We start from the raw sequence: 22042 nt of genomic DNA, 5'->3' as shown, positions 1-22042 counted from the left end.
CAAATTCATATGTATACGCTCGCGCATACACACATCCAAATACAATTACTTGCCACTTTGTTAGTGATCGGCTTGAATTATAGAAAGGAAAAAGTAACAAAAAAATGCATACATACGTACATACACACACATCCAGCATGTGCGGAAATGGAGTGAGAGAGGGAACGAGAGAAAGAGAGACAGAAATAGTAACAGTCTCGTTGAAAAGATACATAGACTGGAGAAAAATCAACTAAACATTCTTTCGTCTTCAGGGGGAAGTATATTTGTTCTTCATATATATATATATATATATATGAGAAACTTCAAAACAAAATATACGCCTTCAAGTCACCTCACCACCGCCACCATCACTTCTATCGTATCACCACTCCTGTGACTGTCACTATCATCTCCATCGTTATCACCCCTCCAACATTCTCATCTCTACTCCTATCATAATCATCATTTCACGCCACTGTCAATAATACCATCCCTAAATAACAAGCATTCACTTCCACTATTGTTGTTTGGGGGCGCTGATAGAGACTAGCGGCTGTGTCTAGCCCTCTCCGTCTCTCTTACTTTCTTTCTCTCTCCGTTTCTCTTTTTGTTTGTTTCTCTCTATCAACTCTTCGTGATAAGCTTCACTAAGCACAGCTATGCACTACAGTGACGCCCTCTAGGGACAGAAATGGGTGGAGGAAAACGATGGAAGGGCGGAGGGAGAAAGGGTGTAGATGATAAAGGCAAGGTAGAAAACCCGAAGCAAAGTTATCTTCCCTTGATTTCAGTTTCCACATTGTTCTCAGTTTTTTTGGGGAGGGATAGAGAGGACAGGGTTAACGGTGTTTTGTTGTTTTATTTATTTATTTCCCTCGCATCTTTCGATATCCATCCATGCTGTTGATGTTATTAGTTTAGTATAAGTTAATTAGTGAAACAGCTTCGTTCCACTTTTCACTTTCAGCATGTTTTGTGCTGGGGTCTCATTCTTCTTACTACACACGTATAAATATATATTATCATTGTTGCTTTTCTTTGGAAACTATCTTTCTTATACCTTGAGGGCTTGGTCTGCGTTGCAAGCATCTCGTTTTGAGCTACATACATTCACTCACATATACATATACTATATACGTTATCTACAACGATCCAACACCAAACGGACAAACAAGCAGTCAACGAGCAAGCGAGTCTTGACCCTCTTTACGCTGATCTAGGTAAGTACGGTACTTTCTTACACTTTATGGACGTTGTTGATGGTTTATTTTTGTTTATCCCCGGTTACCCTGATCGAGCTGATTTTGATCGCCAAAGGCATTTCCACCACAGCCATCCTGTTTTTATATCTACCAGAGACTACATTGTCCAATGTGATCCTTCCATTTTAAAATGGTAGGGGGGTTTCGAGGGAGATTTGACTACTATTTTTAACAGATCGAGCGATGTCTTGCAAACATACGCTTTCTTAACTCCCCACCCACACACCATTATCGCTAACCGAAGAATAAGAAAGGGATATATGTGTGTGTATACATATAGGGAGAGAGATATTCCTATGTATGTATGTGTGTGTGTTTGTATGTATGCATATGGAGAGAGAGAGAGAGAGATCGAGAACTAAACGAAGGAAGGGTAGTTGTGGTGGTAGTAGAAAAAGTATCACAGAGAACAGAGGGAGAAAGTGTGCAACTCACTCTGTAGTGGACAATTTAGGCCATTTGATTCAAGCGACCAACTCCACACTTTTCTCCGATTTTGATTAATGATTTTTTTCCATATACACATAAACACAAAACATTTTGTATGCATAAATATATATATATTTGTGTGTGTATATATATATATATATATATATATATATATATATATATATATATATATATAATAGAAAAAGAGAGACATAAACACATCAGTACATAATTTCTTTCACGCACTAGCACAATTTGACCTTTCGCAGTCTAGGGTATCCATTAATGAGTGACCAGCCTTGATAAATTCAAGGGGAGGGAAAACGGTAATTGTGACATTCGTGTCTGTCACTAGGGATACAGTAAATTAAATAAAACATTAACTGAGGCTCGAAACCGTGTCACAGAGTTTACCGAGAAGCTTATTCAGGAGGTCGATAAATGTTCATGTTCTTATATTTATATACATATAAACGCATATATATATCAACACACAGGCTCACACATCTACTGATGTCTTTTTAAAATTTATTCCTATATATATATATACGCTGAAAAATAGAAATATTTTGTCTCTGTTTCAAATTACGACAGAATGCTTAGAGTAAATTTTGTAGATGCATGTCTGAAGATGTATATATGCTGTGTGTACACATGCACGCACACGAACACATTTTACCTGTATCAGCCTTTGGTCCTCTGTTAAGCTTGCACAGCTCCTTGAAAGGTTTTAGTCTATCACGATGTCCCCGTACTATTTTATTGGCGTCTATTTGACGAATTACTAAGTTACAGGACACAGCACAACATCAATTTTTAGACCGGTATAAGTACATATATGTGTATGTGTGTGAGAGACAAACTTCTGCATAGTTTCTGTCTGCCGAATTCCACTTACATATAATTAGTCTATCTCAGGGCTCACCAAAGGGAGTCCTAGGGGCGGAAGTAAAGGACATGGACCGCACCCCCTTTCGGTTATTTGGGGTGAGGTCTACAGAAACCCACCTGTTCGATTGCGGAGGTTCCGAATCTGCACACAAAAAAAAAAAATCGGCATTTCAAAGTTTTTATTCCCCAACCTCACACCCCCAGTTTTTCACTATTTTGAGAAGTTTTTTCTTGGGGGGGGGATACGTAGAAAAATACGGAGATTATGATTCTGAAAAAAGAATTTTGTAAAATTTCAATTTTTCAAAAATAAACAAACAACCCCTCCGCTCCGCCAGCGCATTTGTGACAGAAAGTGAACGTGTTGTGGTTAAGGGTCTTTTGTAAGCAAAAATAAGTTTTTTTGCATACACACACACACGACAACAGAATGACAACATTTTTTTCGTTTTTGGTTTCGTATTTAGAAAGTATATCTTTTGTTTGGCTGTTGGTTCTAGCTTGTCGGACTTTCCGGTTGGAGCGTATATAAAAATTGAAGATTTTGAAAACGTGATTCGTCGTTTAGCTGGAGTTTAATTTCTTTTGTTGAAAAATTGAAATTTTACAAAATTTTTGTTTCGGAATCATAATCTCCATATTTTTCTATGTATTTTGCCAAAAAATTTCTAAAAATGTGAAAAACTGGGGTGGGGAATTAAAATTTTGAAATGCAGATTCAGAATCTCTGCAGTCGAAAAGGTGGGTTTCTGTAGAAAATACCCCCCCCCCCAAAAAAAACCGAAAGGAGGTGCAGTCTATGTCCTTTACCTCAGCCGTCTGAGGGACCCCCCTAAAGGTTGGTGAGCAATTACAAGGGGTTTAATGGGGGTCGGTGAGCAAAAAAAAAACCAGCGTACACAGATGAACTGCTTGAAATACTTATCACCATGAAACGTGGGAAAACATGATAAATTTTCACTGCAGTGAGAAGTCTGTTGCTAACGGTCGAAGCCTGATGTCGTAATCGAAGATCGAGAGATGCGATTGAGGAGACTGACAAGTGTTTGTTTATAGAAATTGCCCGAACCTGGAGGAACAAGGTGATTTGAGACTGAAATTGACTAACATTCAGCCTGATATCAATGCCTTGATTCAGGATCACCCATGCCCATCCCTCATATTGATGTTGTCAATTTCAATAAAAGATATTCCAGCAATATGGTACGTTTTTCACATTTTGTAACCGTGAAAACAATTTCATAAAAATTTAAAGTTTAATACTGTATACTCATACTACACGTAGTTTTAAATTGAATTTCTTTATTTGTAGTACATGTATATTTTAGCTAACATTTTAATTGCCAGCATCAGTACCCAGTACACATTTAAGATATGGTACAGTAGGGTAAAGTATTAAGGTATTTTAAATGAGGAGGGTGGTTGATGCAGAAGTGGCTAAAGGGGGTCGATGTGGAAGAAGTGGCTAAAGGGGGTCGATGGTCGAAAAAGTTTGGTGACCCCCTGGTCTGAAACTAGTAGAAAACACATGCCCATTGCAAAGTGAATGTCTTAAACAGATACCCATGCCTTGCGTGTGTTTATGTACATATACATTAAAAGGCAAAATGTTCTGATCTGGATAAAATAAAGTTCGATTGGATACAGTACAAGTTATACCAATAACTGGACCCACATATATTGTTTTGGATAAGCAATTTCAGAAGTAATTGAAGAGCAATTTTACCTTGAAATTATAAAACCAGGGAATGTTTGGAGATTGATTTGTAAAGACCCGTCAAAGGGCTTTTATGAGAATTCTCTAACATTATTGTCAGGACTAAAGGTTCTATCATCATACCTCATTTGTTCATTTTATTTCTATAGATAGTGTCAAAATGATTCATTGTTGGATGCTTATAATTCTTTAGCATGTTTAGCCATCATGTGTAAGGCCATACTAGAGCACCACCTAATAGGATGTTTTTGTATTGGCGATCTAGTTTTAATAACTACTCTGTGAATTTCAAAAAATTAAAGCCAAGAAAATATAGTGATCAGGATCAAAATATTTATTAGTAGTAAGGGCCTCAAAAAGTTTTAATTGCAGTTTTGCGTATGGTACAGTAATGGAAGTAGATGTAGCTGTGAGGTAAAGAAGTTTGCATCACATGGTGTTGAGTTTGAACTGACAGCACCCTACCTTGGACAGATCCTCATCTTTGTGTGTGTTTATTGGTGGAAAATATACACAATGACTAGAAATTTTCAGTAAATCCATATATCGTACTAAAATATGTTGTAGTATTTATTTTAGCAAGTTGCACAGACACTCCCTTGTCACTTATGCCGTTGGAGATATGATGTACTAGCAGTTATCCTGTTTGCAACCTATAACCAATGACATTATAGCACATAAATGCATGATGTATTGGGTTGCCTGATAAATTATTTCTTTTTTGTTTCTTTTTCTACTTGGCACTCCATCATCATATGTCTGAAAGAGATAAAATTTATTCAAATTTTTAAAGCAGTAGAGGAAGAATAGAGCTGCACACACACAAAAACACTGATAAAAATATCTTTCATGTTAGTACCAATAACATTGAAAAGGATTAAAGTAAATGGGGGGAAAATTAATGAATTTATCTGATAAACCAATAAAATAAAAAAAAAAAGAACAGAGATATGTACTAGACTGAATGGGGAATCACAAACTCTGGCTGCAATACCTTCCTTGAAAGAGTTAGCAACATCTGTAACTATGAAATGAAGGTTATGGATTATTCAGACAATTCACTAGAAGGATCTAAATAAGTCCTCTTATCTAGGTAATTTAATCAGGAGATGGTTGAAGTTTCAAAATTGTTTTAGAGTTATTGGGGAATGAAAAAGTATGGTAAACTGTTAGACACATGAGCATCAAGTGTGATGGTAGATGAAAGTAAGGGAGTGAATTTAGAGAATTTACTAAATCTGGAGAGTTATATGAATAAGTAATAGAGCAATGGAAGGGGCAATAGGTGAAGTACTTGACAAATGTCTTGTAGAGTTTAGTTGTCTATGTGTATTTAATAATTTCAGTACATTTTGGGATCAACTTTGCCATCCATTATTCTTAAGTCAACAACACAGACACCAATCAAATACTGTAGTTAGTTTAGCTGACTACTTCCTTCACCAAAATGCATAGTCTTAAGCCACTTAAAAATTATTATTGCAGATGGGTGGGATTTCTCAATTTGCTGTGTCACACACACATGATGATGACCAATTATCTACATCAGGTTCAATAAATATACTAGTTTGGGCACATTTTATAGCCCCAAGTCAACTCTAAGCAGACCTATGGCACGTAGGTAGTCTGTTGTTGGTTAGGTACAACTCATAAACCATTCCTCCACCTAAATAAATGCCATACTAGTGATGGTGGAAGCAAGCAATGTAGCTTCATTTAAGAGACAATTGGATTTAGATATGTATTGTGAACAGATGATGTATTATGAATGAAGTGATATCAGGAGTTACAAAATGGAAGGAACCAATAATAGAGCTAGATTAAATACTATTTAGGAAAAGCAATGAGGATAGACAAGGGATACAGAAGAGATTACCAAATGCCATCCGTGTAAAATTAGTATTTGCTTAGATGAGATGGTCAACAAAAACAAATATAGAGTTGTCTCCCGTATTTATTGGTATCAAAATATTAGTTATTGAGTTTACACAAGTTTTTTTAATTAGCTTAGAAATACTTCATGCAGATGAAATCTCGGAATGATTTATCCCCTATATGTTTAGATTTTTAAAGTATCATTCGCTCAAGCATATTGCAGTGTGTGTGTGTGTGCTTACACACACACACACACACACACACACACATGTGAGAAGTTTTACATGTACACTCATCCACAGACGACTATCTAGAAAATAAAAAACGATGCGTTGGATTGCTTTTTATTCTTATGGTTGGCCTGCGACGATATATCTTTATATTCCTACACATTATTGTCATGCATATTGAGTATACTCTCTCTTTCTACCTCCTACATCATTAATAGAATATGTGAACATCTCTACATCTTTGGATGCGTGATTGTGCATACGTATGTGTATATCTTTCTCTGTACAAAACTGCTTTTATGAAAGTGTGTTTGCGCGGCAGTGAACGAGAGCGCAAACATTCACTGGTGAATCTAGCATGTGTATCCTCCAGGCAAGACACAGCATTCTACTTGCCTGAAGCCATACACCTAATTAATGCATTCTATAGTCGCGATGTCGTGTCTTACCCAACAACTTGCCGAAGGCCACCTGCTTAATTAACAAATTGTTATTTGTCGAGTTAATTCCCTTAGGCAAGCTAACTGCTTGCCTCTAAGGTTTCCTGTCTAGTTGACGACGACAATGAGGAGTCGTGGTGTTATTTATACTCTTGTAAATTTTGTGTTCAACACACACTTGGTGATTTTACGAACCGTATGCAGTTCTAACTTTAAATCACTGTGTCTGTCTCCGAAAGTGTATGCATGTGTGCATATTTTGTTTTTATGTGTATCTTTTTTATGATGTTACTTGTTTCAGTCATTAGACTGCGGCCATGCAGACTAATGACTGAAGAATTTTAGTCAAACGACTTGACCCCAGTACTTATTCCTATTTTAAACCCGATACTTATTCTATCGAAACGAACACAACTTGTCAAGCAGTGATGGGGGACAGACAAAGACACGCATACACATAGCTATAGATATGTATTTGTGTGGCTACATGTAATATATATATAACCACACACGTTTTTGTATTTCGTATATAACCGATGGTGTGTATGTCTGCGCACACATTTATTGTGTGTATACCGAGAATGCATGCAAGAGAGGCAGGGATGACAGTATACTCTTAAAATCCATCCTGACGCACATAAAAGTTTATGTAATAGAGGGAACGTGTGTGCAACATTATCATAATGGTGCGATTCCTAAGGTATAGAATTCCAAAATCGGATCTTTTCTGTTGTCACAGATTTTGAAATTTTAAAATTCGGTTTACTGATATAATTTTTCACACCGAATTCCTTTTGAACGGCAGTTTGTAACATAATTTCTAGGTAACTAAAAAGTTTTAAACTTCGTATACTGGTAGAATATGTTTATAAAACATCATTTTCTCTTGGCCTTATTGAGGGAGTAGGGGTGGAGTAGGAGTGAAGAGAGGAGAGACGGGGGAGTTAGATGAAGAGGGGAGAGGAGTTGTGCCCATGTGGCGCAAAGGAGTGAAGAAAAAGATTAATTCCTGTTCACGTTGAAGGCGGGAGTCTGGATGACCCTTGTGCAAAGACAATTCAAACAAAGACATGTGTTGTAATGAATGACCGGTAGAGCGGAAATGGCATGAGACCAGGGTGTTGTTGCTGAGTCTAATGTCTCGGAGGTGTTCTGCGAACTGGTCAGCCGAGTGGCATCCCATTTGACTGATGATATAGAGGACAGAAAGAGCGGGAGATGCAGTAAATGATGTTGCTAGAAGTGCATGTGAATATATATATGTATACATAATGATTGCTTCATCTTGACTGGTTATAGCCATCCCATCAACACCCACACACACCCCACCCCATCACACAACACAATCACTCCGTTGATGCGCCCTCAGATGACTTTTAAGACCAGCTGCTGACTGACAGAGCTTAAAACACAAGTGACACATATTTTTCAAGTTCCTTCCATATCCTTGCCCTTTTGAATCTGATTCTGAAGGAATGTTTTTATGAACTGGCATATGTCTTTTAAGTCCAGATATTGTCTTGCAAGTTTTTTGATATATGACACAAGTCATAAGAGGCGGTTGGTGTCCAAGATCATTACCTATCTGGGAATTAGGATTTTTATGTGACTTCATGATTCACATATCTTGCTTCTGACAACAGAACATGGTCACATATAATACACGTCCAATGTTCACTGTTGATTACTGTTCCTTTGTGACAGGCCCTTTCAGGTTCAGAGTGCTGAATCATCTTTTCCTCCTAAGCATTGCAACCAGTCCTGATAGCACCTCTCCGCTTGTTCCGATCTAGAACATCATTTTTCCAATCACTTTTGTTCATACCTAGTTTCTTCAGGTTTTCCTTCACACAGTCTTTATACCTTTTCCTTGGCTTATGTTGTGGTCACTTACCAGAGTTGAGCTCACCATAAAAAAGATGCTTTGGCAAACACTCATCTTTCATTCTAATAACATATCCAGTCCATCTCATTTGAGCCAAGATATGCGCAAAACCTCTGTATCTGGTATGAAACATTCCCACTTGACTCCGAAGATACATCTGAGGCACTTTTGATGAAATCTCTCCAGCATTTTTGTATGATACTTGTAAGTGATCCATGTCTCACTTGAATGAAGAAGTGCTGACAATACTCATGCTTTATAGATATTGATTTTTTTCTGCAGAGAAATACCTCTATCCGCCCATACTTGCTTTTCGAGCTTTCCAAATGCAACACTTCTTTTCCTTATTCGATAGTATATCTCTGCATCAAGACTGCCATCTGTTGACAGTGTGCTTCCTAGGTAAACAAAGGTGTCAACAACTGCTAACCTTGTTCCATTCAGAAAAATGTTTGGTTCAGGATATGTTTGTCCTGGCACCGGAGTAAACATTACTTTGGTTTTCCCCAGACTAATTGAAAGTCTGAAATGTACTCACACAGTGGAATATCTGTCCATTAAATGCTGCATATCCCCCCCTGAGTGTGCCAACAAATCAGCATCATCAGCATAAAGTAATTCTCTAACAAGTATTATGAAAGTTTTTGCTTTGCAGTTAAACTGGGTCAAATTAAAAATGACCAGATGTCCGAAATCTGATTCCGATTCCTCTGTTGCAATCCTTGAAAGTATACCAAAGGAATGCAAGAAAATAAATAGAGAAAAGTGTAGGGGCAGGAATATCTCCCTGTTTGACACTATTATACACCATTACATTTATAGCATGGAAGGTGTTTATAAGCCATTTAAGAAACACACAAAGCCGTTAGATTCACTTCACCATTTAAATTTAATTTGTCAAAATATTTTCGTCGCTTTGAGACCGCGACCTGTTCACTGACAAGCACGAAGTTTTGTCAGTGAACAGGTCGCGGTCTCAAAGCGACGAAAATATTTTGACAAATTAAATTTAAATGGTGAAGTGAATCTAACGGATTTGTGTGTTTCTTAAATGGCTTATAAACACCTTCCATGCTATAAATGTAATTCTTTTCCCAAATAAAGTACAGTTCATATTTCTTGAGATAAAGGGTAGACACAACATCCTTGATAAGAGGAGAGGAGGTGAGTTGAGGGAGCTTGAGTGAAGGTGACACAAAACCAGCCAACTCTGAAGAGTAGAGTCTATTGAGATACAATGGAAAAAGCAAGAAGTCTGTGATGGACTTTATGCCAATCAGTTTAGTGACCTTTCTCTGCATATTGCCTAGGATGTCTCTGAGTATAGTAGCAACACCATCTTAGATATGACAGTAGTATTCTTTTGTGATTCTCACTGGAGCTTTGTTGAGGGTCTGTATTTTTAGGGTTGAAGCATTTTCTGGCTCTGCAGAGAAGAGCCAATATTCTTTGAGATGTCTTTGATATGTTGAGAAAGTGTGTTTGTTAAGAGAGATCTTCATTGACAGAAAGGCTTAGCATTTAGAACAATCAAAAGAACTTCCATTGTATGCTGTTTATATTTCAGTAAGGTGAGGTACAATGATGTTTTCTTGATATCAATAAGAGGTTTTTTCATTTTCTCTCCATTGAAGGAGATAAGGTTGGCTTGAGCCCATTGTGGATGTTTCTTAGGTCTTTGTTCATAGAGTCAGTACAGATTTTGGATAAAGTATTTTAGGTTGCATGTAGAATGAAAGGTGATATCTGCATAAGAGTGGATGTTTTGGAGATGATGACAAGTATGTCGTTGATGTGTAAGAGAAAGGGTATGGAGGGGAAACAATCTTGGAGTACTCCAGGGTTGATAGGGTCAGAGAGCTCCATCAGCACAGGCTGTGATTGTGCAGTCTGACAGGAAGCTACCAATACAAGAGATGAAAGGTAGATAAAGCCCATAGGCAGGCAATTTTGGCAGGAGGCTTGCATAACAAACATGGTCAAAAGCTTTTCTGATGTCAAGGGCAATGAGACAACTTTCACTGAAGATAAATGAAGATATAGCATGATGAAGTAATGCATTTCTGTAACAGACTTAGTATTACAACTCATTTACTGATTGTTTCATACAGCATACATTCTTGTGTATTTTCTTGCAGTCATTTAAATTTTAACACACTCAGTGTTCATTCAGAAAAATCGTATATACTCCTCCACTTATCTAGTAATGGTTAGACTGCCAAAAGTACTTCTAAACATGAGGTTCAATCTCCACCGCCTCTGGGAGTTGTCTTTACCAGAACTGGCCAATATAGTAATAATAGTTTTTTCTCATTATAGCACAATTTTAATTAATTAAAATATCTCAGCTTACTACATTAAATATATTTGCATCCATTTTACTGTTTGATTTTCATGATTCATCTTGTGCCATCTTGCACCAGTAATTCATTACAATTTAACAATAACTTCACTTTTACTACTAAAAATGTTGTTAAATAAAAAAAAAATATTATTCAAATATTTTTATTTTCTTTAATTATTGTGCTTTTTTTCTCTCTCTCTCTCTTTCTCTTCAGATCCAATTGGTTAAAATGTTGAAATCCCAGACAATCAAAGTAATCCAATATAAGAAAGAAGATTTGAATTTCTTCCTTCTTGATCCTTTCATCTCAAGAAAGTTAAAGTATACATATAACTGTAAACCGATTTCTGACCATTAAGTTCTTTGGTTTAGAACTGGCATTAAAAAACCACAAAATCAAATGGAAAGAAAATTCCTCTTTTTTACCCCTATTATGTATATCTTCAGGTAGTTTCATACTCTTTCAATATGCCTAAGTGATATATAATTTATTATACTATTCTGCACATGTGGATCAAAATGGAAGGTTATACCATTACTTCAGTTGAAGACTTTCTTGAGAACAAAGACTATTCTTTTTCCTTGCAGACAAAGGACAATGATAGCAGTGAATTTGTTTCTGTAGAAGATGAGAGAGCTTCATCACCAGAAGTGATAATTGCTTCAAGTGAAATGTCAAATAGTAAACAAGTCCATCCACTAAATAAACCGTACCAATGTGACCTCTGTCCTAAAATGTTCACCAAACCATTTTACCTCAATCTCCACAGGAAAGTTCATTCAAAGCCCCCCAAGGTCTACCAGTGCTTCGAATGCAAAGATATCTTTTCCACTCAAGGAAAGCTGGCACATCATGAGAAATCGATGCATAAAAACAAAGTTGTGTTCCCTTGTGAGCAGTGTGATCAGGTGTTCCCTCTGTTTCGTGCATATGTGACACACCAGAAAACACACTCGAATGAAAAGTCTCAAAAATGTGACATGTGTGATAAAGCTTTTGCGTATTCAAGTCAGTTGGCTGCACACATGAGAGTGCATACTGGTGAAAGACCATTTCAGTGTAAGCTTTGCCAGAAAAAGTTCACATATTCAGGCCATCTCACTGTCCACATGCGTTCTCATACAGGTGACAGACCTTATAAATGTGAACACTGTGGCAAATCTTTCACTCAGTCCAGTGACTTAACACATCATGCCAAAATACATTCAGGTGTAAAACCTCATATCTGTGACATTTGTTCCAAGTCTTTTACTCATGCTGGCCAGTTAATTGTTCATCTTCGCAAGCACAGTGGTGAACGACCTTATCGGTGTGAACACTGCCATAAAAGTTTTGCTCAGTCCAGTCATTTAACTCTCCACATCCGTTCTCACACAGGTGAGAAACCCTTCAAATGTGACCACTGTGAGAAATCTTTTGTTGACTCTAGCCATTTGGCTGTCCATACTCGAACTCATACTGGTGAGAAACCATTTCAGTGTACATTCCCAGGGTGCAACCGTTTCTTTGCACGTTCAAGTCAGTTAGCAAAGCATAAACGTTGTTGTCATTATAATATAGACAATACTGATAAGAGGGATGAGAAAGGAAAACTTCGACCCTATCGTTGCACATTTTGTCCAAAATCATTCATAGACGAGAATCATCTTGATGCCCATACACGAGTGCATACTGGTGAGAGGCCTTTTGCATGTAACTTCTGTGAAAAGAAATTTGTCCTATCTGCCCACCTCACAACCCACATGCGTGTGCACACTGGCACCAAACCTTTTAAATGTCAAGATTGCTCAAAAGTATTCACTCAGTCGGGTAATCTAGCTTTACATCGGAAAAGTGCACATTGTGCACAAAAGGAAAACACTGCACAGAAGAACAAAATTAAACATAAAATCACTGCAGACAATAAATTAGATGAGCGTTTAGATAGAAACATAGTGACCTCAGCTCCACCAGACCAAACTACTGTGACATCTTTCCAACAGGAATTATTTGACTCTGATAAGAAGGAAAGCTTAGTGACTCTTGAAGAAGAAATCACCAAATTTTATTCTGAACAGGTTGAATGTCCAAACAGTCCAGTTAGTTACAATGGTACTAGTTCACCTGTCTTCCCTGGTAGTATTACTTCTGACCGCTTCTTTGAAGCAGTCAGATTACATCGTAAAGAAAAAGTATTGAAAAGAGAGAAGCAAGATGAAAATATTGATGGAAATAATAATTGTGATTAAAGACTGAACTGTGAAGCATTTTTTTAACCCTTTAGCATTCAAACTGGCCAGATCTGGCCTTCATATCTATCCTGCAATGTCATTCTAAACATAAGCAATCACATCATGAAAGTTTTAGCTACACGATTAATTCAAAATAATGTGAATAAATAAACATTACATTCGAGAGAGTAATCTGAATGCTAAAGAGTTAACTTTTTTTTTTTCTCCCTGCCCCTCTCAAATCATCATAACCATCACTGTCCTTGGAATAAATCCCCAAAATGAAGAGAGCCATATGAAATCCACAAATGATTATTGGATGTTGCCATCAAAAGCCAGTGCCGAACTAAGCTGAACAATATGTTTATTTATTTGAAATATTTTTTATCATTGATTTGTTTGTAAATTTTTTTTTTTCTCTACAGGTTTTAGTGTTGAAAACAGTTAATATTTTAAACATTCACTTTTTTTTTTTGGCAAACTAATTCACTTGTATCCTTGGGGGTTTTATGTCTTTTATTTTTTACACTAATATTCGCTAATGTTATTTTTTTAAACAAAAGTCTTTATTTCTATTTTTTCTGATTTAAAAATTTTTTATATAACATGAATTATATGAAACTAACATTAATCACAACAACAACAATAATTACCCTCATCATCATCACCACCACCACCACCACCACAACTATTTAAAATTATTTTATCAAACTAATCAGAAACTGGTATATATCTGCAATTTTGCAATTATAGAATATTCCGAACCAATTGTGAAACCAGGGTTTGTTTCTGTCCAATACTTCCTAACTAACAATGGTTTCAATATTTGCTATTTCTATTTCTTGAAATGCCTTCTCTAGTCCTATTTTTGCCAAATAATAGCTAGTTCCATTTTGAATTAGTTATTTGTACATATTTCTCCACTGTCCACATTATAACTACAACAGCCCCAAGTCCCTTTGCACCTGAGGTTACAATTACACCAATAACAAAATAATGCCAGTAATACAATGGCATCTCTATATTTACCTCCCATTCTGGGTTAAGTATTACATTTAAATGTTTCTATAGTAAAACATATACAAACATTACACATACACACCCATATTGTGTATATATATATATATATATATATATATATATATACACACACACACACACAAGCAGCTTTATGTGTATGAACAGATCACTTGTCTGTTAAATACAATGAGTAATCCAAATGTTTGATCAATGAAACTACCTTCTCATTGTATTATATAGTGTAAGTGACTGACTATTCCTCAGTCAGTTGTACTCTTAACATAATCTTCTGGCAGGCAGAACCAGTGTAAAACACTTTGTGACAAGATTAAGCCCCTTGAACCATAAGTACAGTCCATCCAACTGGAGGTGGGGGTCCACACGATTTTCATCTAACTAATTTCTCATACATGGCTTGTATATCCCAAGGTGCTCTGCATTTGGATTGCACTTGGGTATTCATGTTTACAAAGTGAATTTCTTAAGCATTCAACTATGGTTGCAGTTATTACAGTTACTTATATATGTGTAGACATACACATATATAAAGACTTCTAGTTATTTTGTTAAATAAGAAGGGGAAGCATTACTCATAGCCAACTAATTCATCAGACACCAAGGAACTGTGTTTCTTTCTATACACACACATATGTGATTAATAAATTTATAAATATAGCAGCAATATGTCACAAACATCTTCTAACTAATTTAAAGTTCATATAAATATATATTTAGAAAAAGAAACATAACTGTAAAAGATATCTCTCTCCTTCTTGTCCTGTGTGTGTGTGTGCATGCATGTGTGTTCTGAGAAATAAAGATAGATATATTTGTGTGTATGCATGGATATCATCATCATTGTCATCATTTAATGACCATTTTCCATTTTCTAGCTGGGGAAGTCATCCAATGGTTGACATTAAGAAGACACTGGAGCTCAGCACAGCCCTCCTGTTCATCAGTTCCTGTCAAGCCCATACCAGCATGGAAAATGCTCATTAAATGATGATGAGGATGTATGTTTGTATACATGTGTGTGTGTGTGTGTGTGCATGTATATATACATACACATGCACATACTCTCTTGTCCAATAAGAATGAAGTTGGCTCTATTCACACCTTAGAGTGTTTTTGACCTGTGACCAACTCAGATGCGCACATAGACTCAGAGTGTCTTGTAGTGAGTTCACTTTTTGTTGGTTCTCATGAGACTTATATGAACTTGTTTTCTGTAATCCTGTATTTCAATGTCTTCATTTCAACTCACCTCACCTCGACAATGAACTAAACCACATTTAGGAGTCTTTTTTTAAAACACCTTTTTTACATACAATCTAGAACAAAACAAAATAAATGATTAAATAAAACACAACAGTCAATGTCTGATTTATCATGTAATGACATATTTAAGAAATATAAAGATTCCTTTTGGTAACATGTTTTCATACACAAATAAATTTTGAGGGGTTAATGTGAGCCCCCCAATAACCGCTTCTTTTGTTACAAAATTATAACGTTTGTGTTCTAAAGGAATCTTAAGTCATCCATCCAATCTTATTAAATTTTATGAAAAATTCATTTGACTTGTTATTTTTGATAAGACTGAAGAGGATTGTTAAAATACAATTTTTTTCATTTTATCTTTAGATATGGTCATAGGAATGGCTGTGTGGTTTACAGATTTGCTTCACAACCATATGGTTCTGGATTCAATCCCATTGTGCACCATTTTAGACAAGTGTCACCTTCTCTCAAAGCCTTGGGATCAGTGTCTTAGTGAAATCTAGCATGCAGAAATTGTACAAAAGCCCACTGTACATATATATATGCATGTTTATATATATGTGTATAGAAGGGGAAAATGGCACATCCAAACAAGAATCCCTTGCAGTATTCATGTCCATCTGAAGTATTTCTACTTTGCAATTAATATGTTACAAAACAATGAAATAAGTAAGTATCAGACAAAGTATTGGATGTTGATAATCAACTAAAACCCTTAAAAAGTGATATCCTTACATAGCTGCACTCTAGTGACTGAAACCATTGAAAGAAAACAATTTTCATATCCAAAATGTTAATTATAAATTTCCATTCTTTCCAGTAATTCTTTCTAATTTTGGTACAAAACCAGCAATTTTAAGGTGGAGTAGAAGTCAATTACATTGACCCCAGTATTCAACTGGTACTTACTTCATTGGTCCCTAAAGGATGAAAGGTAAAGTTAACTTCAGCAGCATTTGAACTCAGAACATAAAGAGCCAAGAGAAATGCCGCTTAGCATTTTATCCAGTTTGATAATGATTCTGCCAGCTACTACTCAAAAGAGACAGTTAAGTACTTAATAGGTATTTCATCATCATCATTTTAATGTCCATTTTCCATGTTGGCATGAGTTGGACAGTTTGACTAAGGTTTGGAGAGCCAGCAGCTGCACCAGGCTCTAATCCGATCTGGCAATGTTTCTACAGCCCTTCCTAACACCAACCACTCCGAGTGTAGTGGGTACTTTTTATGTACCATCGGCACGGGAGTCAGTCAGGGGGTATTGGCATCGGCCACGTTCAGATAGTGCTTTTTACGTGCCACTGGCATGGGAGCCAGTCTAGGGGTACTGACATCAGCCACATTTGGATGGTGCTTTTTATGTACCACAGGCATGGGAGCCAGTTAGGCAGACCTGGCATCGACCATGTTCAGATGGTGCTTTTTTATGTGCCACTGGAACAGGAGCCAGTAAGGGGGCACTGGCCACAGCTATGATTTTGGTTTTGCTTGACTTGACAGGTCTTTTCAAGCATATCATATCCCCCAATGCATCAAGGGTACTCTTAAATGGCCTGGACATGCAACACTGGCATCAGTCATGCATGCAATCTCACTTTAGTTGCCGGGTCTTAATCACAGCATATCTCCAATGGTCTTGGTCTCCTGTCATTGCCTCTGTGAGGCCCAATGTTTAAAGTTATGCTTCACCAACTCATCCCATGTCTTCCTTGGTTTATCTCTTCCACAGGTTCCTTCCACACTTAGGGAGTGGCACTTCTTCACACTGCTGTCCTCATACATACGTAACACATGAGCATACCAGTGCAGTTGTCTCTCTTGCACACGACATTTGATGCTTCTTATGTCCAACTTTTCTCTCAGGGCGCTTACACTCTGTTGTGTATGAATGCTGACATTACCCATCCAGCGGATCATATTAGCTTCACTTCTAGTATGATCCACTGGATGTGTAATGTCAGTGTGCATACACAACAGAGTGTAAGCACCCTGAGAGAAAAGTTGGACATTTTTATCAATTTCAGAAGGATAAAAATTTTTAACAAATATATAAGAAATAATTAAGATTCAGTTGAATTAGGTACTTAAGTTGAAACACCAAGTATTATCCGCACAGCTCAAAGTAAGGTGAATAAAATCAAAATATGCAATAGGATATCAAGTAGTAATGCAGTACAACCGTTTCAAGCAACTCCATTTAATAAAACAATGCAATCATTACATCAATTTAAATGCAGTGCTATCTTTAGCTGCACAAAAAATATATGGAATTTCAACAGATAGAATGCTGGAAGAATTTATGTTGCTATTGTAGCAAAAGTGACTAATGAAAAAAACAACCTACAATTCCTTAGAATAGCATGGAGCATAGTGGGGTCATAGGGGTGTAATTCATTTTCAATTTATTTATCGCATATTCATCTAAAATCTGTTATTAGTAGAGTGTATTTAGAATAAAGAACAAGAGTGAGTTGACAGCTCATGGTTAGCTATTGGTCATAAATATTATCATAGGTATCCCTTTCCCCTCAAGAGAAAAACAAAACTTTAGGAAGAGTCAATTAGATAGAAGTAACTGTCTATAAAAAAGTGGCATGGTAGGGGTAGACTTTAAATCATGATATTAATTACCAGTTAAAGGGGCAAACACTAAGAAAAACTTTAGATGCAGATACAGGGAAAATATTATTAGGGGCACGATAAGGGAACGTTTAAAAACAATATTGTTATGTTGTATAAAATTTAAGAATTCCGGAAAATGATATCATAACCAAAATAGCTAAATAGCATGTATCAATTATAAACATTAAAAGGGAAGATTACTATTATAAACATTAAAAGGGAAGATTACTATTATGTAAGATCAGTTTAATACCTATTTCTTTATTACCCACAAGGGGCTGAACATAGAGGGGACAAACATGGACAGACATAGGTATTAAGTCGATTATATCGACCCCAGTGCTTAACTGGTACTTAATTTATCGACCCCGAAAGGATGAAAGGCAAAGTCGACCTCGGCGGAATTTGAACTCTTTAATACCTCTTCTATAAAGACTGCTCAAGCCACTTACATTTGGAATATCAAGAAAGATGCACATATCTATTGAATCGGAAGCAGGATAAGATAATGGTAATACATAGATATAATTAATTATAAGGTATAAAATATAAATATACTCAAAAATATGTACTGATATAAGTAGGTGTAAAGTGTAAAAATAATGCATATAGATACATATACAAAGAGGGTTTAAACATTTTCCCCATATATATATACATACACACACACACACACATACATCTATGTGTGCATATATACATATACACATATATATGCTTATATGAAAGAATATAGTATAAATATTTTGCATAGACCTAAGTAACTGAAAAATATCAATTTAAGAACAAGAAACGTAACAATTTATAAAGGATAAGAGATTAGTAAGGTAAGGATATCAAAATAAGAAAACAAAACAATAAGAATTTAAAGAAAATATTAAATACATATGCATTTATATAAAGAGGCAGGGAAAAGATAACGGTAACCTAAAAAGAGGTGGGTAATAGGTATGGAAGTAGTGAGGGCTGTGAAAGGTATTCAAACAAAGGTTTTATAAGATGTAATATTACAGGTGTTATTGTATGTATAATTATATAGTTTCTGTGTGTTACAGGATTTAGTCATGGGAGACTTATTTTCATAAAATCACTACAAATATACATTATATGACTAGTAGGGTAAAAATTCATAGAAAAGAAAATAGTGTAATTGCCAAAATAGGATGAAGTCAGATTAACTAGGTAGGGATAATAATACATATAGCACACCATACAACACAATATATAGCATATAACATATGTAATGTAATACAACCTACCATATAACATAATATCCTATAATTTTATATTTTATACTCAAGGGTAAGTTATAATGGATATGACACCAAAATTAATTCCCACCATCAGAGTTCAAGCATGATAACTGTAATATTGATAGTTTTGAAAATACTTAAATGTGTGGGTGATGCTGTTCATGATACCCTTATTAATCAGAATGGGGAGAAGAAAACTGTCTTGGAGCGACAGCATCTGTTCAAGAGCCAGTGCTTTAAGTGCCAAGGGCTGCACATGGTAAAGGACTGTGTGGAGATGAAGCCCAGACCTGTTTGCTACTAGTGAAGGCAAACTGGGCATATCACTTGAAATTGCAGCCAGGGAGAAGTTGCTGCCTCTCAAACTTCCCATGTTAGTGAGTAGAGGTGCTCATGCAGTTGCTCATTGTGGAAGTCTCAGTTGGGAGAAAAGCATTCAGAGTCTGTGTAGATATGGGCTGTATGACATCTCACATGACAAAAAAATGGAAGGGGACAAGTAGTGTTTGGGCGGTGGACAGCAGTGAGATTGAATGTAAGGGTAGCTGCGACATGGAGATAGCGGTGTGAGGCACAACACTGAGGCAGCAGGTGATTGTGATAGACCATATGGTAGATGGGGTTGACATGGTGATAGGGATGGATGCAATCAACCACGCTGGAGGTGTCAGTGTTGGTGGAGATGTGGTTTCATTTGGTGGTGCAGGGGCGTCATGTGCCATGAGTCTACTACATGAGAGGGAGCAGAGCCGTGCGAGGGACTGTACTGCTTATACCATTGAGGACAAGAATTTTTGGGTGGTGTTTGATGGCCAGTGGTGGATGGTAGAGTGATACTGAAAAGAGGAGCCACAGATACTGAAGAACAGGCTGAGCTGCTATCAGCATACCTTGAAGGACATGCCAGGAGTGGGTTTGAAGGAGAGGTACAGAGGTAGATTAAAGAAGGTGTCCTTATCCCATGGAAGGAGGAGGTGGTGAGTGGAGTGCTACCACTAATGTCAGTGGTGCAGCCAACAAAGAGCAAAGTCAGGCTGGTACTGGACTTTCAGGAGATGAATGGCCATGTATTGTGCCACATAGGTGGTGAGGCAACTGATGTCTGCAGTGTGACACTGTGCGAGTGGAAACATATGACAAGGGCAATGATGATTGTCAACTTGAAATCGGCATATTTGTAGCTCCATGCAAGTGAGAAACTGGCAGTATCAGCTGGTGCAATAGAAGGGCCAGGCATACTGTTTGACTAGGCTGGGTTTTGGGCTAAATTCCATGCCGAAGATCATGGAGACAGTGCTCAAGTCTATCCTGGGAAAGGTGAACAGGATAAGAAGGGCCACCAATTCCTATATAGATGAATCTTGGTAGATGAGTCTGTAGTGTCTGCCACAGATGTATATCACCTTAAGAAGTTCAGGCTGATTGCAAAGCCACTGGAACCAATGGTTGGAGGAGCAACACTGGGGCTCAAGCTTCATAGAGATAAAACCGCAGAGGAAATAAGATCCCAGAACTGGGTACCAGCATCAGCATGAGAGAACTATTCTTGATATGTGGGAGGCTTGTGGAACACTACCCAATTGCAGGGTGGCTGAGGACAGCATGCAGCTACATCAGGTGATGAGCAGAAGGAGTAAAGTGGGGAGACAAAGAGGGAGAGGAAATAGTGGTGATAATGCGGAAGATCCTACAGCAGACAAGAGCAGAAGACCCAGTAAGAGGTAACAGGTACGTGCCTAAATTGGAGAATGGGACCGTATGGTGTGATGCTAGCAGCATACAGATAAGTGTTGTACTGCAAATCGGAGGCATCAAAGTGGAGGACAAGCCTGGCTTCAAAAAGCTGATGATTACAACCACATCAATGTGGCTGAGTTGGATACAGTGTTGAAGGTAGGGAATTTGGCCCTGAAATAGGGGCTGCACTCCATCAAAATCTGAACCGATTCGACCACCATGCTTGGCTGGTTTGGACCAGTGATCACTGATGAAAAGAGGGTTTGAACCACTGGGGCAGCAGAGATGTTTTTAAAGCACCACCTAGCTGCCAAATTTGGTTTGAAGCTGAGCATAGAATTTGTGCCTTCAAAAAGGATCAAGGTAGACGTTCTAACCAGGGTTAAAAAGGCCTAGTAGGCAGAGCTGGAAGATTTGAAGCAGGGGATAGCTGCAGTATGTTGGTTAAGTGACTTGGAGCTAAGGAGACTGCATGCCATGCATCATATAGGAGTGGATAGAACTCTGTATCTTGCCAGGAGGATTGATGCCGATGTCACATGGCAGAGCATCCAAAAGGTGGTCAAGAATTGTGGATAGGTGTCAATCCATTGACCCTGCTCTGGGTGTGTACGAGCAGGGAAACATTTTGGTAGAGCACAACTGGAGACGATTGGCAGAGAATATGACACACAACTGGTAGGGGATATATCTCTCGATGGTTGACTGTGGGCTGGGTTAGATGACCATTTGGAAGGAATTGAAGATAGGCACTGCAGACAAGATTGCACATATCTTGAACAACATATTCCTGGAGTGGGCCCCTGTGGATGAATTGCTGATGGACAATAGAACTGCATTTCATTCAGAGACACTGA

At 37.3% G+C, this 22042-nt stretch overlaps 1 protein-coding gene and 1 long non-coding RNA gene across 2 annotated transcripts in view; one reads left to right on the top strand and one right to left on the bottom strand.

Annotated features, from left to right (window-relative positions):
• The first annotated feature begins 779 nt into the window (after positions 1-779).
• Positions 780-13568, top strand: LOC115221820 (gastrula zinc finger protein XlCGF57.1). The gene is made up of 2 exons (XM_029792052.2): positions 780-1202; positions 11270-13568. Exon 2 carries the CDS (start codon positions 11563-11565, stop codon positions 13282-13284), a length of 1722 nt encoding a protein of 573 aa, XP_029647912.1. The 5' UTR covers positions 780-1202; positions 11270-11562; the 3' UTR covers positions 13285-13568.
• LOC118766946 overlaps positions 4056-22042 on the bottom strand; it is a 43354-nt gene continuing 25367 nt past the window's right edge. Inside the window, exon 3 of the long non-coding RNA XR_005002852.1 lies at positions 4056-5040. This is a non-coding gene — a long non-coding RNA (uncharacterized LOC118766946). The remainder of the gene's footprint in view (positions 5041-22042) is intronic.

This window comes from Octopus sinensis, linkage group LG18 (genome assembly GCF_006345805.1).
Source record: "Octopus sinensis linkage group LG18, ASM634580v1, whole genome shotgun sequence".
In the NCBI taxonomy this organism is placed as follows: Eukaryota; Metazoa; Mollusca; class Cephalopoda; order Octopoda; family Octopodidae; genus Octopus; species Octopus sinensis.
Note: the sequence above shows the minus strand (reverse complement) of the source record. Positions and strands in the feature narration are given on the sequence as shown.

Coding starts and splice junctions, on each gene's coding strand:
- LOC115221820 (XM_029792052.2), top strand. CDS start 11,563: ATGTGGATCAAAATGGAAGGTTATACCATTACTTCAGTTGAAGACTTT.